General features: G+C 35.5%; 1 protein-coding gene across 1 annotated transcript in view; it reads right to left on the bottom strand.

The window, feature by feature from the left end:
- The window catches only part of ROCK1 (Rho associated coiled-coil containing protein kinase 1), a 118789-nt gene that overhangs the window by 37821 nt on the left and 56951 nt on the right, over positions 1 to 24017 (bottom strand). Inside the window, exons 7-13 of the mRNA XM_052660315.1 lie at positions 22947 to 23091; positions 22489 to 22627; positions 18663 to 18754; positions 10737 to 10896; positions 8577 to 8637; positions 4788 to 4876; positions 2160 to 2208 (exon numbers count right to left, since the gene is read on the bottom strand). Of these exons, the coding sequence (XP_052516275.1) occupies positions 2160 to 2208; positions 4788 to 4876; positions 8577 to 8637; positions 10737 to 10896; positions 18663 to 18754; positions 22489 to 22627; positions 22947 to 23091 (735 nt within the window). The remainder of the gene's footprint in view (positions 1 to 2159; positions 2209 to 4787; positions 4877 to 8576; positions 8638 to 10736; positions 10897 to 18662; positions 18755 to 22488; positions 22628 to 22946; positions 23092 to 24017) is intronic.

Genomic DNA, 24017 nt, shown 5'->3' with positions numbered 1-24017 from the left:
CTGAGATTTTCATGTGAGGTATTTTTAACTTTTGGTTGGTTCTACATCTTTTACGTCTTTGTTAAGACTTTCTAGTTTATAGTTTTCATCTGTTTCAGGTATATTTGTAGTTGCTCATTGAAACATGATGATTCTTTCAAATCTGTGTCAGGTAATTTAAACATCTGTGTTATCTCACTGTTGGCATCTGTTTATTGTCTTTTCTCATTTCAGTTGAGAAATTCCAAGTTCTGGCTATTATGACTGATTTTCTAATGAAATCTGGACATTCTGGGTATTATCTTATAATATGGGAAATTTTTTAAGGTTTTCTGTTTCAGCAGGCCTCTCTGGTCACTGTTCTGGTGGGATGATGGAAGCGCTGCCTCATTTCTCTCAAATGGAGGTAGAAATCTAGGTTTTTCCACTTGGTCTTCAATGACACACGGGTTTGGAGGGGGAGTGGGTCCTCTTCACCACTGGTGGAAAGGGGAGTTCTGGCACCCCACTAGGCTTCCTCGGATGATACCATGAAGGCGGGAGGGTACCTGGTCACTGCTGTCTACATGACCCCCACAGACACTGCAATGCGGGGGCGGGCACTCATTTGTTCAGTGTCCAAAGTGTTAACTCTCTACAAGGCCTCTTCTGACACCAACACAACAGGGAGCAGGAAGGGGGCCTTGCTAACTGCCAGAAGTGGAAGATGAGATTCCCACATGGTCTCCAATGACACTGTCTTTGTGGGGGGGTTGGGGGGGGAGGGTTGGGCAGGAAGGCTCATCACTGCCCAGCAGAGATGCAAGTCCCTCCAATGGACCTTCCTGGTCATGAGGCTGGAAGTCTGAGCTCCCAAATCTGTTTCTGCTGGTGGGGATGGGGTTACATTTTCTATGTTGTGTTTGGTGAACAGAGCAGTGACTGTAAGTTTTCTGATTTGCTAGCCTGCCGCTTTCCTGGTCCTCTACTTAGAGAGTGGCGTTTTTTACCTGTGCTTCTTGGTGTTCCCAAACTGCTGGCTTATCCAGTACCCAACATGGAATACACACTGCAAGCAAACAAAAACCCAAAAAACCCAGAGTGCTTATTACTGTATCATTTCTGGAGGTTCAAGTATTCTAGCTGGTTTGTCTTCCCTCCACCTTTCACAGTCTTTTTTTTTTTTGTTTAATGCCCAGGGTTTTTAAGCTGTATTTAGTGGGAGAAATAGGGGAAAAGACTTTCACTCCATCTTTATAGAAGCAGGACAATTTTAATTTTATAATTAATATTTCCCTCTTTACCTTGAATTTAGAAAGCCGAGTAACTTAAACCTAGCATATTTGTTTTTTATCTGTGTTCTAGAAATGAAACAAAAAGTGGGGATATACAAAAAGAATTTCTTAAACATTCAATGTCAAATACTACAGTGCCAGGCTAAGTCCACAATGACTAACGGCAACTTGGTAAATATTACATAAATCTGTCCAGACTGTGTTTATTTGAGGCTATGAATATGGGGGGAAAGAAAACAAAAAGCCCACCACCACTGACATATGCTATTCTTTAGGAGAAAATTAAGACAGCACAAAAATCATCAGAAAGATTAAATCTAAAAAGGACAAAGGATGTAAACAGTGAGAGGAAGGACTTTGGAAAGATATTCACAAGGTAACCAAAAGGAATAAAAATGTGCTACATACTTGCAAAAGAACATCTGCATCATAAAATGTTCATGCAGTATTTCCCTGATAATAACAAGTTCTTGCTAAGTGACAATAGAAAAAAATGATTCCAAGATTCATATAATTCCCATTTGATCATATGAAATTATGTTAATGTAAGTCCTTTTGAAGCTGTATTCTTCCTTCTTTCCTATTTGTCTCTTTCTGCTACAGTTCTAGACTCAACTTCTCACCTCCTGCTCCTTTCTCTCTTCAACTATTAAGAACCACTAAACTGAAATTCATGTACTAAAATTTGAGCATGGTTCTAGAATAAAACCACACAAAAGGAACTAAAGCATAATCTAATTTCACATGAACTTTTAGCTCCAAAGTGAGGCTTTCATCATGATTCTTTGGTCCTGTTCTATACTGCAACCTATGAAGTTCAGATATAACATTCTCAAAAAACAAAACAATCTGAAAGAGGGAAAAACTCTAAAAAAGGACAACTTCTGATGAGAAAACAAAAAGTACCTCTTCATCCAATTCTTTCATTATCTTGTCTAGTTTTATGTTTGACGTTCTGTAAAAGTAAAAGCAATACAGATTAGAAATACATTTACTTTTTACTGCCTGGGGTGAAACACCACATTCCTTACTTTTCCATTTAGCTAAGATTTCTTAACCTTTTTTGTGTGTATGCTGTGGACCCTTCTGAAGTCAAGTCTGGTGAAGCATTTTCACAAAAATATTTTTAAAGCATAAAATACACAGGATTAAAAGGAAATGTGAAATACAGTCATAAACTTTTAAAAACAGTGTGATTCACTAATATACATGTTTTATTAATATATTAAATGACATAATCTAGCAGTAGTAATTTTAAAGTAGTAATAAGCATAAATGGAATTTAGAGATAATATTTGCATTCTAGGAAAATATTTGTGTGATTTCTACTGGTAATAAAAAAAATTCACAGCTACTGCTAATACTTGTAGATTACTATGTTCATAATTAAAGAAAATGCTGAATTTCAGTTAAAGGTTACAGAATAGATTCACTATTCTCCCCCAAGTTTAAGGACCTTAAATCCCAGGCATGGATGCTTTAGGAGAGGTTCAAGGATTCTAGCTTAAAGAGCCCTGAATTCCCCAGGCAATACTTGTTATTAAACAAAGATCAATCATTTAAACTTTAATGCAGGATTAAAAAAGGTGGCATATATAAAGCAAACTTGGTAACTTGGGCAAAAATTTGAGATAAACTGAAAGGGTATCACCTCCATCACAATTCATATTTTGGACTCTAAACACATTTCTGCACTTCAAATCTATAGACACAATGCTTCACTTGGATGTCTCACCAAATACTTCATTCAGCATGTCCAAAGCTACACTTATTCCCTCTGCCCCACACCCCTGGCACAGTACCAATCTGCTGTTTCGCTGCGATCCCCAAACAAGGACCCCACCTGGGAATTCTCCCTGAATCATCTTTCTCCCTCATTCTCACTTAGTGAATAAATATCAAGTGCTGCCTTATTAACCAGAGAGTTCTTTTTAAAAAGCAAATTTGATCTTTTGTTTTCCTTTAAGTTTAATAAATTTATTGCTTTAGAGAGATCAAATCCTAAAGGAAATCAGTCCTGAATATTCATTGGAAGGACTGATGTAAAGCTGAAATTCCAGTATTTTGGCCACCTTATGTGAAGACTCATTGGGAAAGACCTTGATGCTAGGAAAGACCGACGGCAGGAGGAGAAGGGGACAACAGAAGATGAGATGGCTGGATGGCATCATTGACTCGCTAGACATGAATTTCAGCAAGCTCCAGGCGTTGGTGATGGACAGAGCAGCCTGGTGTGCTGCAGTCCATGGGGTCACTGCAACACAACTGAGCAACTGAACTGTACTGAATGCCTTTCAATCACCCTTAGGATAAATTCCAACTTTCTTATCTTTTCAAAAACAGAGTCTTCCAAGATTTAGACTCTCTTAACCTACCCAATAGACTGAGGAGCCTGGTAGGCTGCAGTCCATGGGGTCGCTAAGAGTCGGACATGACTGAGCGACTTCACTTTTACTTTTCACTTTCATGTACTGGAGAAGGAAATAGCAACCCGCTCCAGTGTTCTTGCCTAGAGAATCCCAGGGACGGGGGAGCCTGGTGGGCTGCCGTCTACAGGGTTGCACAAAGTCAGGCACGACTGATGCGACTTAGCAGCAGCAGCAGCAGCAGCAACCTACCCAAACCGATTTGAGGTCACCACCTCCCTCCCCATCACACATGCACTCATTTTCGTATAATTACTGGCCACTTTGGCCATTCTTAATTTCTTCATTAAATTGATCCCTACTACCATCACTATCACTAATTTGTCATCTGCCTTCTAGCTTTAATTATACAAACTGTTCAACATTTATATAACCAATATTTATCCATTTCCTTCTCCTTATTTCTGTTTTACACCCAGAAATTCCTTACAAATCCCGTGTTCAGGATTATATTAAAGTGCTTTTCTAAAAAAAAGCCTGTATTAAATGCTTCACCATTTAATCTATAGGCAGCGAGCAGTTTACTAGTTTCTTCTCCGCTAGTCACAAAATTGCCAGTCTTACCAATTCCATTTTTTGAATACTTCATCTCCATATTACCTACTTTTATTTATTCAATACTAACCACTAACAGTAACTATAAAATGTTAAAGTTTGTAATAAGTAACTCAGCATTATGCTAGGCTACTTTAAATTCTCTTGATCACTTTACATTTTAATAAATATATTGGCTCTTATTAAATTTAGACTCGCAGGACAAAAAAATTCTGAAAAAATACTGTTCTAAAGAAGCAAAGTGGAAATTAAGAGCGTTTGCATCAAAAATTTAGTGAGTTTTTTATATTTAGTGAATTTTAATCTTCAACAACTTTTACATTTTAGAAAGTATCTTATCTAATGTAAACTAATTTTCCCTGTCAGCTAATTAAAATGGGAGAGAAAATGAGTAAATCAGTGAGTCAGTATTAAGTGAATAGTCTGCACTGTATGTATATCAGTGGCAATCTTTACATCCCTACCTTACTTCCATCCACTTTTAGGGATTTAGAGTGCAAATAGGCATTTGCTATGCAACTTTTAATGGGAAAAATGTAAAGCATATTCTCACCTGCACTTCTGCTCCATTTCATCTTTTAATTGCATTTCATTATGTAACTGTTCTTCCAGCTTATAAATTGTTTTCTGCAAATTTTCCTGCTTTAATTAAAAACAACAAAAACTCACTTTAATAAGAATATTCAGAGAATTTTAAAATAGCAAGTTTATATTACCATTTTATTTATAGCTGCTCACAAGGAAAGTATCTGATCCAATCTTACCTTTTTCCCTTTTGTCTGAAATTTTTATTAACTCAACAAGCATTTCCTTCTAACACTAATATGTCAGGCACTGTGGCTGGCACTAGTAATATAAAAATTCAAAAGATTTGGTCCCAGTTCTCACAAAGCTAATAGTTAAATAGTGGGACACAGGGAATAGGAGGGGGAAAAGAACCTATAATAACTCAAAGACATATACACAAAATATTATGATGTGGTAGATATAAATAAAATTACACATAAGGTATATTGCACAAGCAGAGGACAGACCTCATCTGCCAGGAAGACGGAATGCTTAAGATGAGACGTGTAAGAAGAGAAGTATTTACCAAGCAGAGGAAGTGAAAGAATGAATGCATTTTGGCCAAAATGAATGAGTCCGAAAGTAGAGTGACAAAGAAAGTACGATCGGATAATGGGGAGAAATCACATCCAGAGGACAGAACATACAGGGAGACTGAGTCACATAACAGCTGAAAAGGCAAGTGGGACTATTTCCTTGTATGCAGAAAAGGAGTTGGGCACTTTAACATGTAAACACTTTAAAAGGGAAAATGAGAGAGTGTTGGCATTTTAGAAATATCACTTCAGTAAAAAAGAAGGTGAATACATTAGATAGCAGAGAAATTCTAGACAAAGAAAAATCAATTAATAGACAGTCCAGGCAAAAAAGAATACACAGGTCTAACGCAAGGAAGAAGCTGTAGAAATTGAAGAGAAAATGAATTACTACATCAACCAGAAGGCAGAATTTATGATCCAGCAACCGATTAGAAATAAGAACAGAATAGCATTATAAAAGATGTATGACAAAAAGAATTACTGGGGAGAGGATGGAGAGAGAAAGGCTGAGTTCAGCTTTGGCCTAGGTTGAGGTGTCTGAAAGTTGTGCAGGAAGAGAAGTCCATTCAGAGAGAAAGAAAGGATTCAGGTCTAAAGCTCAAAGAAACAAGCTGGTCACACATGAGATTAATTATAGAAAATGGGCAGAGAGCCAATGTCAGAAGTACTTTGAGAAACATTTAATAATTAAGGGGAGGGGGAAGCAGAAGGAGAGCCTGCAAAGAGGACTGAAAATAAAATCCAGAGGCAGAAAGAGAAAAGGCAAGAAATAATGAGAATATGAGAGTTCTTAGAGTTCTGAGGACGAGAGTGCTCAATGTCAAATGCAACAAAAAAGAAAAATAAGATACGAAATGAAAAATATTCATCATATTTGGCAACTGCAAAGCTGTTCTCTAGCATCTCTGCTAGATGGATTTCAGAGAAGAGTTGAAAATTAAATTGGTTGACTTTTATACTTTGTTCTGCTGCTGCTAAGTCACTTCAGTCGTGTCCGACTCTGTGCGACCCCATAGACGGCAGCCCACCAGGCTCTGCCATCCGTGGGATTCTCCAGGCAAGAGTGCTGGAGTGGGGTGCCATTGCTAGGTTAACAGAAATAGTAGGCACACAAGTGTTTTCTTCTTCCCCTCTGATCTTGAACAGAGAGAAAGATAAGAGCCACTGACAGAAATTTATGGCAATCACTGCTGAACGAGATCAACCCAAAGTAAACACGCTACCACTGAATTACTTAAGTCCTAATGTACCTCTATACTTACAGATAAGTAATACAGTGAGAGTGGAGTTATAACAGCTCCTTATTTTCACCTTCTCCAGATCAAATGTGCTTTAATTTTGAAGATTTCTGAGCTCTGATTAGCTATATAACTTGGCAAATAGCTTTATTGGGATGAGAATTTTAAAGAGAAAAACCCATAATAGCTAACAGGTACCCACACAGTTCATTCCCTTTTTTCTCACTTCCCCTTCCCACCATATGCTCTCTCGAATGTAAATGGAAACGTATGAAGGAGAAAGAGAACAATTTTATCAGCTTTTAAAAATGAACGCTGCCTATTCCTCATCTCAATTAAAAATACAGCCTGCAGCACACAGAGTTCAAAGACTGGTTTAAGGACAGCCAGGTTTATTTAAGAAAATTTCCAGTTAACCCAAAAGGATCTTCTCAAACATAAGCAAGTAAAAATTTTTTAAATCCGCTCTCTTATGAACTACTCTCACAATGAAAAGAACTCATGTTTCTAATATTTACTTCCTATAGTAATTCACTTTTCAGGGTCAAATGAGATGACGCTCGCTGTACTAGTTACTCTCCATTGGCCACCTCTCCCTTTCAGGCTCGAAGATCCATCCTCTGCCTTCTTTGTCATGAAATTTACAGACTGCATTACGTGGGCTCTTCTCTCCCATGATTTTAAAGTTGGTTTCAGCCAACAGGTGCCACTAGCTGGAGATCAGTTGGGAGAAATGAAATTTCCACTCTCCTCACTCTCCTCTTGCCTTATTGTGGCTTTGGCAGTGTTCTCTGTTCTATGCTCCTCTTTCATGATTCTCCACATTCTCTCTGAGCTGTGGGAACAAGATTTGGCTCTCCTCGTCCTTCAGACTAGGGGCGATGGCTTCCCACTGCTGTCAGTCAATGGCTGCTTTACACCCGTTATTTACTGCTCCCTGTGATTCTGCTCATGACACCATTTACAGTCCCTTCATTAAGCTCTCTTCACTTCATGAACAAACAAAATGTGGTACATAGATATAACAGAATATATTAAGCCTTAAAAAGAAATGAAATTCTGATACATCTACAACATGTTTGAGCCTTGAGGACATTAAGTAAGATAAGCCAACCACAAAAGGTCAAATATTGTATGATTTCACTAGAATACTCAAATTCATAGAGACTGAAAGTAAAGACAGCAGTTATCAGGGGCTGGAGGGAGAGTGGAATACAGACTTTAATGGGTAGAAAGTTTTAGTCTGGGATGAAGAAAAGGTTCTTGAGACGACAGTGGTGATGACTGCATAACAATGTGAGGGTGCTTAATGTCACTTTAAAATGGTGTTAATAAAATGGTAAATTTTGTGTTACATAAATTTTATCACACACAAAAAAAACTCTCATTTAAACTTTCTGAATGTGCCATCTGTTTCCCTGTCAAGATTCTACCTGATGCACTGATTTATCATAAATTCCTAATTCCAAAGATTAAAAAGACCATCTCTGAGGGGACTTCCCTGGTGGTCCAGTGGCTAAGACTCTGAGCTTTCAACACAGAGGTCCTGAGTTTGATCCCTGGTTGGTGAATTAGATTGCACGTGTTGCAACCAAGACCTGGTGCAGCTAAATAAATAAATTTAAAAAGAAAAAAAAAAGACCACCTCTGTCAACCTGTGTAGCAACGTGTAGTTTATTAACTGCTTCCACATATAATATCCCATTTGATATTCAGGCAAAAAAATCAAACAGGAGAGGAGACAGTAGGTAAAAAAATGCTGTAAAAATTTAGTCTTGGGACTTCCCTCGTGGTCCAGTGGTTAAGATTCTGAGCTCCCAATGCAGAGGGCCCAGGTTCGATTCCTGGTCCAAGAACTAGATCCCAAGAGTTCACATGTTACAACTAAGACTTGGCACTAACTACACATTCGGAAACAATATATATATTAGTATCATGTATACAAAATACATTATCCACAAAACAGCTTTTAAAAAAGTAACAAAAGAAAATACCTACCAAGCTTTTATCCACATTAGAGCTAGTTTTGTTATCGTTAGGATTTGCTGAAGATAAGTATCTGGGAAGAAAAAAAGTTTTTAAAAGAAAACAAAACAGTCTTTAATATCAAGTAGTAACCAGTAACAAATACTATATGCCTATTTTTTGAACTTACTCTGCTTTTAAAAATTGAGTGCAGGTTCTTAGTTCTTTATTTTTACAAACATAACACAGAAATAACACGTATATTAAATAAAACCCACAGCTAGGTCTGAAGTGGTTTTCCCTGGTCGCTCAGTCAGTAAAGAGTCTGCCTGCAATGAGGCAGACCTGGGTTGAAACCCTGGATAAGGAAGATCCCCTGGAGAAGGAAATGGCAACCCACTCCAGTATTCTTGCCTGGAGAATCCAATGGACAAAGGAGCCTGGTGGGCTACATACAGTCCATGGGGTCACAAAGAGTTGGACATGACTGAGCAACTTCACTTTCACTTTCATGAGACATGAATACAAGGAAAAATCACAGAACATAATCTAGAGTATGATAATGTAGTATAAATAGTGCATGTGTGTCTATAATGACTATTTAATTCAAGATTGCCTTTGTGTAGAAAAAGTAATCACTTTTGTGTAGAAAAAGTAATTAACTGCTGAACTCTACTATAGAAAATCTAAAAACACTTAGGGGGGTTGTTTATATCAACATCTTGAATGTTTTAGAACACTCAAGACAGAATAACTGATAAAAATATAAAATTTTTTAAAGAGAAAAAAAGAAAGAATGCTGCAACAAACATACCACTTTACAGGGTCTCTGTGCATTTCAACATAAAAGAGTTCCAATATTACAGTCATAGAGTATTAGGGAGGGAAAAGAGATTAAAATACTGTCTTTTTCTAGGGGTCAAAACTCAAGTATTACCTACTTGTCTGATGATACAGAGAAAGTATTCTAGCATCAAAAGAACAAAATTATTGTCTTATACTTGGATTACTGGAGAAATTTCATAACACAGGACTAAACTGAATTCCTGTTTTCTAAACTCGACCTGAATTAACCTCCTTTTAAAAGTTTTGACTAAAATGACAAGATGTTTCACTTTAAAAGAAAGTGAGCTATAATAACCTCAAATTTAATCGTTACTCCAAGAAATTCAAATCTCTGTTACCATTTGAATGGAGTATAATTTGACTAGAAGTACATATTCTAAAATAAAGCAGATTTGACATACCCAGTTGATGCTGCCACATAGTTCAGTTCACTTTTATATACTGGTGTAGCATTTTATTTAGATTTCTGTTGTGTAGTATTCGCCAACCTACATTGTACAACTCATCCATTTCCTCACTAGGATATGAACATCTCAAGAGAAGACTCTGTATCTTATTAATCCTTATACCTGACGAAGAGTAGACTGTCAAATGTGTCTGTTGAATGAATGCCCAGCATATAAAAATAACATTTCACTTGTATCTGAAGTCCACTAGAAAAGCTAAAACTAACACTGGCTCATACTAATGATAATAATGACTAACACCGAGTGCTTATGCCACGCAGAACATTGCTCTGTTTTACTGTGTTTTGATTCATTTAACCCCTACAACAACCCTGAGACACAATTATTATCCCCATCATCCCTATTTCTGAGGAAATGAAGGTATAAAAAATCAAAGCTATTTGCCTAAGGTCACAAGGCTTATAACGTAAAATATGGTGAATTCACTGAGAAGTTTTATGGAGGAATCACTTAATTTTTTGAAGAATTGAAAACTATAGGCCTTTTGTAACATCAATATAGTGATGATAATGCTAGAAGACTACATTCTGTTTAAAAATGCCTTATAAAACTAGAACTCTTTGGATAACAGGATTAAGCAAAATATCAATAGTAACAGAATCTCTTGAACTATTAATAGCTGTAATGTGAAGAAACATTAAGTTATTCAGCAAAGAATTTCTGAAAAACAATATCCTGAGCATGGATGAGTTTGAAAGATACTAAATATGAAATCCTGGAAATATAATTAATTGGTGAATGTGACATATTAATATATATTTTTATACACCATTAAATCTACTTTAAATATTCTAAGGTAAATTTTAGATATCCCTAAGAAAATAATATGACTACAACAAAATCAGTGCCTACCCCCAAAACCAATGTGTAGCATACTTACCTACGATTGCTATAATATGTAAATCCTACAAAAGGTAGTTGATTGCCAACAAAAGCTTTAGGTATAGGGAATGTTTCTTCATCTCCTTTATCTTCTTCCAAGTCATCAAAGTTACTTGTGTCTATGTCACTACTTAAATCAGGTACAACTGGTGCTACAGCTAAAAACAGAAACAAAATTAGTTCATTTCAAATTTAATATCAAGTGAAGCAATGATTTTGCACTAAATGATTTCCTACATATAAATAACTTGCGAACCACAAATTCTAAATGGGCTGAATTCTATTACAATAAGCTTTACTAGGATTATTAATCAGCAGCTACAGATCATGGATTATATAATTCTGTAAATCAATTATTTTCAAAAATAATTATGATAATTATCATATATACCTCAAGTTTAATTTGAGTATTACAAGTCAAGTATTATTAAGGTTTGTCTTAAAATACACTGTAGTATAAGATGTGCAAAAGCAATTAGGACTATAGAAAAGACTGTTCAGAAACTACAGGGCAAAACAAATTGCACTTAAAGTTGGTTAGCAACAGTATTTCATTTGTTAATCTGCTCTACAGCAAACTAGAAATCAGCAAACTAGAAAGCATCTCTTAGCAGTCTTGGATATAGTTAATAATTTGTTACTGAAATATTTTTACTTATCTAGAATCTAGATAATCAGTATTCCCCTCCCCACCAGCTCAATAGCTCTATAAGAGCAAAGTTTTCTTTTTTTTCAATTAACTGATTTATAATATTGCATTTCAGGTGTAAAGCTAAGTGATTCACTTATGTGTGTGTGTGTGTGTGTGTGTGTGTGTATGTGTGTGTATCTGTGTATTTTTATTTTTTCCCCATATTCTTTTCCATTATTGGTTATTATTACAATATACTGAATAGGGGCAAAGTATTTTGAATTATATTTTCAGATTCTTTTTCCATTATTGGTTATTATTACGATACACTGAATAGGAGCAAAGTATTTTGAATTATATTTTCAGACTACCAATAGTTATCTTCCTTGAATTAAGTGATTAGGGACAACTCAGGTAAGTCTTATAAAATGGCTATTGGGAAAAGAGAACAGGGATACAAAACCTCAACAAAGAATCTTCTTCAGGAGTTCTAAACTTGATGGGAAACAAAACCCACATACACTTAAAATAAAGCTGTATGTGACAATGCAAATCTTCACGACATAGAAAACATCATATGAAACTAGTACTGCCACTGTCTTCTTTTGGAGCTTAAATACGCTACAGAAAGTACATACAAAAATAAATATTTGGAAAAACATTTTCTAGTTTAAAGATATAGGAGTATAATAAAATATAACTGAAATATTATCATCAATACATTCAATAATTATTTTGCATACAATCATTTCATGTTCCCTAAGAGAAGAAGAGCAAACAGAAGTAACTGACATTACAATCTTAATTTCACACATAATTTGAATTATTGCTCTACTAAATCATCTGGGTATTCCAGGCAAGAAGTAACTTTTGTTGTGCATCACAGATACCGTGACCTATCAGATAAATTTGGGAATAAAACAACACATTCAATCAAAAGAAGCTGCAGTTCTAACAGTGTAACAGGAAAAGAGCTTTTCCACCATTTTCTTTCCTTAATGGCCAAGAAAACTGCCCAACTAGACGATTCTAGCTTCCTGACATTAACTGCCTAATTTGTGGAAAGAGGGGGAGAAAAGGATTGTCATTCCTTATGTAGTACATCCTCTTAGCACAAATTTAACCTTGAAACAGTAGTTCTCAATCAGGGACAAGTTTGGGCCCTCAGGGATATTCAGTAATGTCTGAAGTTCCCAATTAGGGACAATTTGGGCCCCTCAGAGATATTCAGCAATGTCTGAATGTCAGAAATGTCTGGGTGCATAATTTTTGTTGTCACAACTGGGGGAGGGATGTTGCTGACATCTGGTGGGTAGAGACCACATCCTTTCCAGCATTTGTTATCTGTAGACTTTTTTTGATGATGGCCATTCTGATCAGTGTGAGGTGAAGACATTGTATATTGACAAAAGGGTCAATTTATGAAGAAGATATAACAATGATAAACATATGTGCATACAACAACAATTCCAAAGATACACATATACACATATAAATGACATAAAGGAAACAGTTCTAAGAGTGTCTTCAATAACCCACTTTAAATAGTGAACAAAAAAATCCAAACAGAAGATAAATAAGAAAATGGAAGACTTGAATAATCCTGTAAACCAAACAGATACAACAGAAAAATAAAGCATACCCCAACACCAATAGCAGAATACACATTTTTCTCAGGTGCACATGGGACTTTTCCATGACAAACTGTATGTTAGTTCAAAATACAATAAATTTAAAGAGGCTGAAATTATACAAAGCATTTTCTCCAACCACAATGGAATGAAACAAGAAGTCAATAATAGAAGGAAAATTAGAAGATTCACAAATATGTGGAAATTAAACAGTATTCTCTTAAACCATGAGCTGAAGAAATGAAAAAGAAAGAAAGAAAATGCTTTGAGATGAATGAAAATGAAAACAACATACCAAAACTTATGGGATTCAGTGAAAGCAATACTTAGGGAAGCACTTTATTTTGTAAATGCCTATGTTATATCAAAAAAGCATCTCAAATCAACAACCCAGACTGACACTCTAAGAAACAGAAAAAGAGTAAATCAAGCCCAAAGCTAGAGGAAGGAAAGGAAAAATACAAATCAAAATGCAAGTAAATAAAATATGTAACAAAAAATGAACCATGAAAATTCACAAATAATTGGTTCTTCAAAAAGATCAATCAAATTGGAAATCTTTTACTTCAATAAGAAAAAAGGAGAAGAGACATGAACAACTAAAATCAGACATTAAAGTGGGGACATAATTATCAAGCTTCTACAAATCAAAGGAATAAAATTTAAAAAGTAATTCCAGAAACACAAACTATCAAAGCTTACTGGTAAAAGAAAATTTGAAAAGACCTATGGTAAGAGATTTAATCAACAACAAAAAAATGTCTCAACAAAAAGCCCAAGACAAGATGGTTTCACAACTGAATTCCATCAAACACATAAAGAAGAATTAATGCCAATCCTCACAGTTTTCCAAAGACAGAATAGGATAAAACATTTCCTAGTTCATCCCATGAAGCCAGAATTACTCTGACACCAAAGCCAACCAAGACGCCACAAGAAAAAAACACAAACCAATATCCCCCGGTTGCAAAAATCTTTAACAAAATACTAGCAAATTGAATGTAGCCACATATTAAGAGGGTTATAAACTATGATCAAGTGGGATATATTCCAGGGTGGCTCACCACATGAAAGTTAATCAGTGTAATACATCACATTAATAGCATGAAGGAAAAAACCCACATGATTATTTCAGATAACACAGAAATGGCGTTTTACAAAATCCAACATACTTTCAGGATAAAAATATTCAGTCAACAAGGCATAGAAGGGAACTTCCTCTATATAATAAAGGGCACTATTGAAAAATCCACAGCCCATACCATATGCAACAGGGAAAGATTGAAAGCTTTTCCCCAGTGATCAGGAACAAGACAAGGAAGGATGCTCAATTTCACTACTGCTACTCAACAACATGCTGAAAGTCTAGTCAGAGCAAACAGGCAAGAAAAGAAAATAAAAGGCAGCCTAACTGGAAACACATTCAGTAATGGCTCTAAAAATTCCACTGTTTTTTCAGGAAAGGAAAAACCCATTCTAAAGTTCATATGGAATCTCAAGGGATGCCAAATACAGGCATACCTTACAAATATTGTGAGCTCCACTTCAGATCAGAGCAATAAAGCAAACAGTGGAATAAGGTGAGTCATGTAACTTTTTTTTGGCTCCCCAGTGTGTATAGACGTTATTTTAACACTATAATGTAGTCTATTTGTGTGAGACAACAACATTATGTTTTAAAAACTGTTAAAATTAAAAACCTAATTTAAAATTATGGCCTTAATGAAAAAATATTTTACTGCTAAAAAATGCTAACCATCATCTGACCACACAGTGTTGCCACAGATCTTCAATTTGTAAAAAATTGCAGCTATCTGTGAAGTGCAATAAAGCTAGGTATGTCCATAATCAAAACAATCTTTAAAAAGAAGAACAAAGTTGGAAGATTTAGACTTTCTGATTTTAAAAGCAACTACAAAGCTACCACAATCCAAACTGTGTAGTATTGGCATAAAGACAGGTATATAGATCAATGGAGTATAATAGAGAGTTCAGAGATTAAACCCTCACGTTATATGTTCAAATGCTTTTTGATAAGGGTACCAACACTATTCAAGGAAAAAAGGACAGTCATTTCAACAAATGGTGCTGGGAAAACTGGATATCTATATGCAAAAGAATGAAGTTGGATTCTTATCTTACACTATATACCAAAATTAACTCCAAAGAATGGAAAGCAAGGACTCTGACAGATATTTGTATACCAATGACCAGAGAAACATTACTCATCATAGCTAAAAGGATAAGCATTCTGAAGTATCAGTCAATAGAAGAATGGATTTTTTTAAAAAGTGGTATAAACACACAATGGAATATTATTCAGCCTTAAAATGGAATGAAATTCTGATGCAGGCTATAATATGGATGAATCCTGAAGACAAGCTAGTGAAATGTCAATCTCAAAAAGATAAAGAATGTATGAATTCACTTGTTTGAAGCAGCAAGAAAAGTCAAATTCATAAAGCAGAACAGTGGCCACTGGGGTTTGGGATAAAGGGAGAATGGAGATTTAAGCTTTATTGTGTTATAGAGACTTAGTTTAGGGTGATAGAAAAGTTCTGAAAATGGATAGTGATGTGGTTACACAGCAGTCTGAAGGTGGTTAATACTACTGAACTGTGTACTTAAAAATGGTTACAACGGTAAATTTTAAGATATTTATCCTTTATGAAAATAAAAGAATCTTTCTTAAAGTTTATTGTTTTTAAAAGAACCCAACATAATGCTGAGGCAGTCTAAACTTCTAAGACCCTAAAACTTGCTAGCTCCTAAATTTTTTATCCACAAAGCCTACATTGATTATCTTTTTCATGAAAATATAAAATCCTAAGAGAGGACACCAGACCTGATGGAAAAACAGAACCTAAAGTAGCACATATGTGCATACAATTAATTGTGTTTGCTTTTAACTAAACTGAAAACTCGTCACATGTTTTGACAGTTACCACAGTTTACCATAAGTGTCTCCAATCAAGTAAAAGGTGGATTAAGTAATGACAATATCTTATCTGAAATGAGATCATGAATGGCAAAGTTTTTCAAGTAACCACATGTTATATGTAAGACAGCATTATTAATAATGTGTTATTATATGTAATAAACTGTTATAATTTTGTTTTCCCTAAAATTTAACTGCCAACAAGTGCCAATCCCCTGCATTTCTAATCTATATAATACTGAATAGTAGAAATCCTTAAATGGTACATGGTATTTCACAAGATCAAAGATGTTGGAGTCAAACAAACTGAGACTTGAGTCCTGACGTTGTCATTTGCCAGCAGTGTGACCTGCAGAAAACCATTTAGGTCTTCTCATTTCTTCTTGTCTTTAATCTGTCATTTCTTCTATTCTATCCCAAATGAGTAGAAAAAGTAATTTTACAGTCTTAATACTTAGTGCCTCTAAATTAAGAGTGAGTAAGATCAGGAAGCTTGTGGAAATTCTGCCAAAAATCAAGCTGTTTTGTATTTGTACCCTGCTCCCACACGACCAAGGAACAGATGGTGAAGATTGCCGTTATAACTTGCAGACATGTTAAGTGGTAAAACTACCAAAAGAACTATTATTTGCAAAACAGCAAGAAGTCTTGCCAAAGAAAATTAGAGAGGCAAAAGAAAATTAAAAAGAACTATAACTGTTATATAATTTTTAAAATCTTGGCAGGTCAGAGAGGTCAGTTCAGAATAGAAGTATTCTTGGTATTTTAGGGGTGGGAAGTAAAGAAGGGGTAGGAAGAGAGAAAGGGAAGAAGAGAACAGTAAGTTCTACAGACTTCAATTTTTGTTTCTTTTTTTACAGTAAGCACAAAATAGGAGCTATTAGGATTAGGGAAAGCTCTCAAAATGCTCAGGTACATTAAATCTAAGTAGACTGTAGCAAACCATCGGTAAAAAAAAAAAAGATACAGAAATGGTAATACTACCTATTTATAGAAATTCTTTAAACATGCAGTTCATTTGATTCAAATCAATGACACAATTCATCTTACTTGTTTTTTCCATAAACAGTTATAGTAAGGAAGTATAATATAAAAAATGCCACTGCTGTGGACACCCCAATTCCACTAGACTATGAGCTGTTTTCCTAGTGTCTGCAATAGAGCTGTGCTCAGGATAGAGCAGATGGTCAATACTTGCTGACTAGACTGCCTCCTCTCCTAATTAATACCAACTTTCAATAAGCAAAAGGAATTATGTCTTCCCTACTTTTCACAGTGAATTACTGTATAGTTACTCTGGAATTATTTATGCATAGCTTCACTCTGAAAAAGAAGCAACAGAAAGATATTACTTGGTAGTTTCTGTAGTTCTCTTTTTAAATTTTCTCTGATTTACAATTGTAAATATATGTTTCCCGCCTTCTGAAACTTTACTGAGAGCATAATTTGAATAAAAAACAGAATTTTTCAAAGCAGTCACTTATCATCTCACTCTACTCATCTCTGTCTTGCAAGCTTCTCTCGCAACAGGAAAACAATAATCATGTCACATTTACTTATGAGGAGGAGGAAGTTCCTTATTTCCCAGTGTATAACTAACTGTTAATAGAGTTTCTCAAGGTGACGCTGCTCCTGCAGCTTCTCCAGACAGCAATGTCAGTATCTGCAGTGGTGTCATTTCTTAATTTCCAGAAATTTTTATTTCCCCTTTTCCCTCTGTAGTCAGATTTACAGCTTAGTACAATATATGTACTGTACCTGAAGGCAATATGATATATAACAAGGATATTTCACTAATACTGGCAAACCTACATGATCTATTTCTTCAAAATTAAAAAGAATCATCTCTTGCAATCTCAACTAGATAGGGAGATCTTAAGAGGAACACCTAATTTGTAACTGTTTCTAAAATAGCTGAGTTCATGTCATACTTACTGTCCATTGCTGATGCTGCAGCAGGAAGTTAAGGGCTGACATACATTAGTCTTTCTCTGCTAAGTGAAAAAGGGAACAATTCCTGAGACTTCAGCAAGGGAAAGGTGAATTCTTGGCCTCCCAAATCCACAAAGATCATGGGAACCTTTGGTGCCATGATGATTTCGATTCAGCTACATTAAACAAGGTTTTCTGTGAACTGTCATAATCTCAACTGTTTTTAAAACAGGGAAATAGTCTAAATGGACTGAAAATTAACTTCCTGTATACTACAAATTTTATTTATTTTCATTGCAAGCTGCAAGTCTGACGGAACCAAGCATACCATAATTTCTTACATGCTAACACAAATTAAATTCTGATAGAACCTCCTTATACTTTAGGTTTTAGCAAAAACAAGAGAATAAACTTTTTTCTCCCCACAAGAAATATTACCTCTTAATTACTGACTTCCTCTATAATGAGATACTGAAGTCTATACAAAGCAATTCAACAAAGATCAAGTATCACATTATGATTGCTGAGCCCAACTCCATTACATGTATAAAACATTTCATCTTGGCATACTGAATGGAACATTAGAGAAGGAGCAGTATGTTTTCCCCAATATTATCAGTCTCTCTTTAACTAGATTAGGACAACACTTACACAGCTTTGGATTTTCATCAGATTTTGTGTGCTTTGGATTTTCATCAGATATATATTTATTTTAGGAAGGCAGTTCCAACAGACTATTTACCACAACTACTTTCAAATATTCACTGTAACGTGCAAGAAGAAACAACTTACTGTCTCGAAGTGTTTCCCAAGCCCACTGATCATTTTTGAAGAAGAGATGTCGTTTGATTTCTTCTACACCATTTCGCCCTAATCTCACCTCTCTGAATAGAGAGAAAAGGAGAAAAATCATTAATCATTTAAGATTTTATTACTATTATCAATTCATATTTATTTTGGGGCATAATGCTAAGTTTGTGCAAGATGATAAATACAATTCTGTGTCACCCTGAAATTATGTTGACTATCAGGATAATTTTGAGCATACATAAAAAATAAGTTGAAGATTGAGAATATTAAAGAATTTTTTCCAAAGAAAAACACACACACACCAAAATACCCCACAGATTTATCGATCTTCCATGGTTTTTCTACTGACAACAAATAACCAGATGAATCACTTTCCTTGCTTCATTAGCCTAATGAATTTTCTTGATAGGTTTTTTAATAGAGGTAAATATATTTTTTGCAACTAACAACTTTATTTCACACCAGCAACTTAAAAAAACTCCAAAAGATATTTTAAAAATAAAATTTCCATTTTATCCTCTAGTACATACTTCTGACCAAACACCAATGACAACTAATTCTTGACCCTCCTACAAAACTGAGCTTTATAGACTATGCCAAAGCCTTTGACTGTGTGGACCACACTAAACTGTGGAAAATTCTGAAAGAGATGGGAATACCAGACCACCTGACCTGCCTCTTGAGAAACCTATATGCAGGTCAGGAAGCAACAGTTAGAACTGGACATGGAACAACAGATTGGTTCCAAATAGGAAAAGGAGTACATTAAGGCTGTATATTGTCACCCTGCTTATTTAACTTATATGCAGAGTACATCATGAGAAACGCTGGGCTGGAGGAAGCACAAGCTGGAATCAAGATTGCTGGGAGAAATATCAATAACCTCAGATATGCAGATGATACCACCCTTATGGCAGAAAGTGAAGAAGAACGAAAGAGCCTCCTGATGAAAGTGGAAGAGGAGAGTGAAAAAGCTGGCTTAAAACTAAGATCATGGCATCTGGTCCCATGATTTCATGGCAAACAGATGGGGAAACAGTGGAAACAGTGGCTGACTTTATTTTCCTGGGCTCCAAAATCACTGCAGATGGTGACTGCAGCCATGAAATTAAGAGATGCTCATTCCTTAGAAGGAAAGTTATGACCAACCTAACCAGCATATTAAAAAGCAGAGACATTACTTTGTCAACAGAAGTCCATCTAGTCAAGGCTATGATTTTTCCAGTGGTCATGTATAGATATGAGAGTTGGACTGTGAAGAAAGCTGAGTGCCAAATAATTGATGCTTTTGAACTGTGGTGTTGGAGAAGACTCTTGAGAGTCGCTTGGACTGCAAGGAGATCCAACCAGTCCATTCTAAAGGAGATCAGTCCTGGGTGTTCATTGGAAGGACTGATGTTGAAGCTGAAAGTCCAATACTTTGGCCACCTGATGTGAAGAGCTGACTCATTGTAAAGACTCTGATGCTAGGAAAGATTGAGGGCAGGAGGTGAAGGGGACGACAGAGGATGAGATGGTTGGATGGCAGCACCGACTCAATGGACATGGGTTTGGGTGGACTCTGGGAGTTGGTGATGGACAGGGAGGCCTGGCATGCTGCAGTTCATGGGGTTGCAGAGTCAGACACGACTGAGTGACTGAACTGAGCTTAATGGCACAAGCTACTGATCCTTGGCCTCTTCCGTAGGCACAGAAAAAAAGCATTTTAAAATGTGCCTTTAGTTGAGCTGGAAGGAGGAACTCAGTACCATGTGCTTTAGTACAGCACTTGTAAACAACAAAAATTCCAAACTTTTTCATGAGTTAAAGACAAACTGTTTTAGATATAATGAGACACTTTTAATGACTTTCACTGACTCTCTCAGACTGGATTAGGGAACCTCTCCATGGTTCTTTGGCACATGATACTTGAGAGTACTTATCTCTGTACAGTAAGTATCTCATCTGTTTGTCTGCTTCCCACAAAGGGCTAGGACATAGTGGAGAAGAGGCTGTGCACCTTGTTCAATTCTATACCCCAGCATGGTTTTTATATTAGACTACATTTATATAGTGCTTATATTAAAATACAGAAATTTCAAAAACTATCATGTTTCAGGTTCTAAAGGACATATTGAAGGAGGATAAATTAACTTTAATTAAAGTGAATCCAAAATTGAAACATATTTAAAGGTACAAAGCCCCTCTAGTACTTATATTAACTATATACAACCTTAAGCCCTAAATGTAATCTTAGTAAGTCATCTGGTTCATATTTAAATTTTAGAAGTAAACGACAAGGAGATATACATATATATAATATGCCATTTCTGTTTCTAAGACACTTATGTGCATTTACATTTATAAAAATTGCTTGTTGAAACTAGAAGACCATGTTAATGAAGGAAAGAGGTAGGAAATAATACTTTTTTTTGTACAGCTCTGCACTATCTCCTTAATTTCAAAAAGTATATGCCAGATATAATTAAATCTTTTCCCCAGCTTTACTGAGGTATAACTGGCAAATAAAATTTTAAGATTTTTAGCTTACATTGTGACAGTTTTCACTGGAGAAGGGAATGGCAAACCACTTCAGTATTCTTGCCTTGAGAACCCCATGAACAGTATGAAAAGGCAAAATGATAGGATAATGAAAGAGGAACTCCCCAGTTCAGTAGGTGCCCAATATGCTACTGGAGATCAGTGGAGAAATAACTCCAGAAAGAATGAAGGGATGGAGCAAAAACAATACCCAGTTGTGGATGTGACTGGTGACAGAAACAAGTCCCTTGGACTGCAAGGAGATCCAACCAGTCCATTCTGAAGGAGATCAGCCCTGGGATTTCTTTGGAGGGAATGACACTAAAGCTGAAACTCCAGTACTTTGGCCACCTCATGCGAAGAGTTGACTCACTGGAAAAGACTCTGATGCTGGGAGGGATTGGGGGCAGGAGGGGAAGGGGACGACAGAGGATGAGATGGCTGGATGGCATCACTGACTTGATGGACGTGAGTCTGAGTGAACTCCAGGAGCTGGTGATGGACAGAGAGGCCTGGCGTGCTGCGATTCATGGGGTCGCAAAGAGTTGGACACGACTGAGCGACTGAACTGAACTGAACTGTGACAATTTTATATTCATACATATACACTGTGAAAGGATTCCCCCAACAAGCTAATTATCACATCAATCACTTCACATATTTACTTTTCCTGTTTCGGCTGGGGGGAAGAACATTTAAGTTCTAGCCTCTCAACAAATTTCAGCTACACAATGCAGTATTAAATGGCATCAACTGAAGACACATCATCATTTTTCTATCACTAGGGAAAAAAAAATGCCCTCAATTAAACTAGTACACGCCATTGATCTTAAGATGCACTCTAATTTTAGAGATTTTGATATGTCTCTAAAAAAAAAAAATAAAACCCTCAGGGAATTCCCTTTCACTACCTGGGTTCAATCCCTAGTTGGGGAACTAACAGTCCACAAGCCATGCAGCATGGCCAAAAGAACAACAACAACAAAACCAGACTCAATAAAATATACCATCATCTTTATACTTAAGCTAGAATTTTAACAATGAAAAAACTTACAATCTGATCTAGTCATCAGAAAAGAATCTTTTACTATCCCAATTTCTTTAGGTAAGGTAATTGAGATCCAGAAAAATCAGAAAATTACATCAGGTTTTACTGTCATGAAAGACTTGAAGAATGGTAACATTTTTATTTCAACAGTGCAAATAAAGGAGCTCAGAAATAGACCTTAAAAACTGAGCAGCAAAATGAAAGTTTCCTTGAATAGTGTTCCATGTTAAAATTATTTACCTGTCAGTAAGGAAGGCACAAATAAGATTTTTTGCTTCTTTTGATATGTCATTATCATCAGGGAAGGTAAGAGAATTTTTATGGTTCATAATCTTACTGTAAGTTCCAACCAGAGAATCTGCATAAAATGGTGTATCACCTGACAAATTGACAGGGAAACAAAGCAAATTAAGATACATTTAGAGAAATAAGCTTCAAAGGAAAAGTCAATGTTACTGCTTAATGATAATTAACTATGCATAAACTAAAAACATACACCAAATACATAAAAAGAAGTAACACATCAAGTTTGTCAAAACACACAAAGTATGTGTTTTTGGATTACAGCTTGGATCAATCTGTTTTCTACTAACAAAATCAACATTGCTTACTTATTGTAATCTTTCATCAGAAGAAGCCAAGTCTAAGTATGGAGATGAACAACTGTTAAGAGGTACATAAAATTCTCCTTTACTCACCTACAAGCATTTCATACAAAAATACCCCAACTGACCACCAGTCACATTCTCGTCCATAATAACCATCGCCACCTTGAGATTTTAATACTTCAGGGGAAATATAATCAGGTGTTCCAACTGCTGTATCACATCGTACCATGCCTTCCTAAGTAGAGGTCAAATTTTCAATTAGGATATAAATGTAAAGTGTCAATTATTCCACATGAGTTTTTTCTTAATGTAACCTGTAGAACTCTAAGTCTTTATAAAAATATCATATTAAAACCTAATGCAAACTTGACAAAAAGTAATAAATAGCTTAATCCTATATACATACTACATACATAATATATTCATGTGTATGTGTTTACAGATACTTTTACTTTGTAATAACTTTCACTAGAAAGACACAGTGAATTTATTAATTATTTTTCACTTATTATTATTTTTTTATTAGACTATTTATTATTCCCCCAGTTGAAACAATAAGATGATCTCAACTGCAGAGAACAAGTATATAAGTCACGGCAAATATGTTGAGAAACTGACAACAAATCACTTGATAACATTAATACATAAACGGTGATTTAACTGCTTTTTACTAAAATAGTCAGTCAATTTAACTATACTTGAAATAGAGAAAAAACCATGTAAGAAGCGACCATACACATATAAAACAGGAAGGCACATGCATGGAGAAAGGGCATAATAGTGTTAAGCCCACTGACCTCCATTTACTATACATTTTAAACCTCTCTCCAAAATAAAAACAAAACTATATATACCTGTTACTTACTGTAGCTGGTATTAATGCAAGAGAATTATCAATGTTTATACAAAAGTTCTCACATAGGGCTTTCCTCCTAACCAGTTAAGTTTCCTTTGGAAATAAATACAACTTTCTGGTTATTCTTCTATGATAAATTTCAAAGAATATAAACTGTTTCAACTGAAAATAAAGCAGCATACTTGCTACTTCAGCCATGTACATGTTATTTATTATATAATCAGTGAGCATGGATATCTTTTATGACCGACTCCCAAAATAAGTAGTAAGATCTTTTCATGTTTAATACAAGGCTAAGTAAAACA

This window comes from Budorcas taxicolor, chromosome 22, assembly GCF_023091745.1.
Source record: "Budorcas taxicolor isolate Tak-1 chromosome 22, Takin1.1, whole genome shotgun sequence".
In the NCBI taxonomy this organism is placed as follows: domain Eukaryota; kingdom Metazoa; phylum Chordata; class Mammalia; order Artiodactyla; family Bovidae; genus Budorcas; species Budorcas taxicolor.
This window is presented reverse-complemented; position numbering and strand designations above follow the sequence as displayed.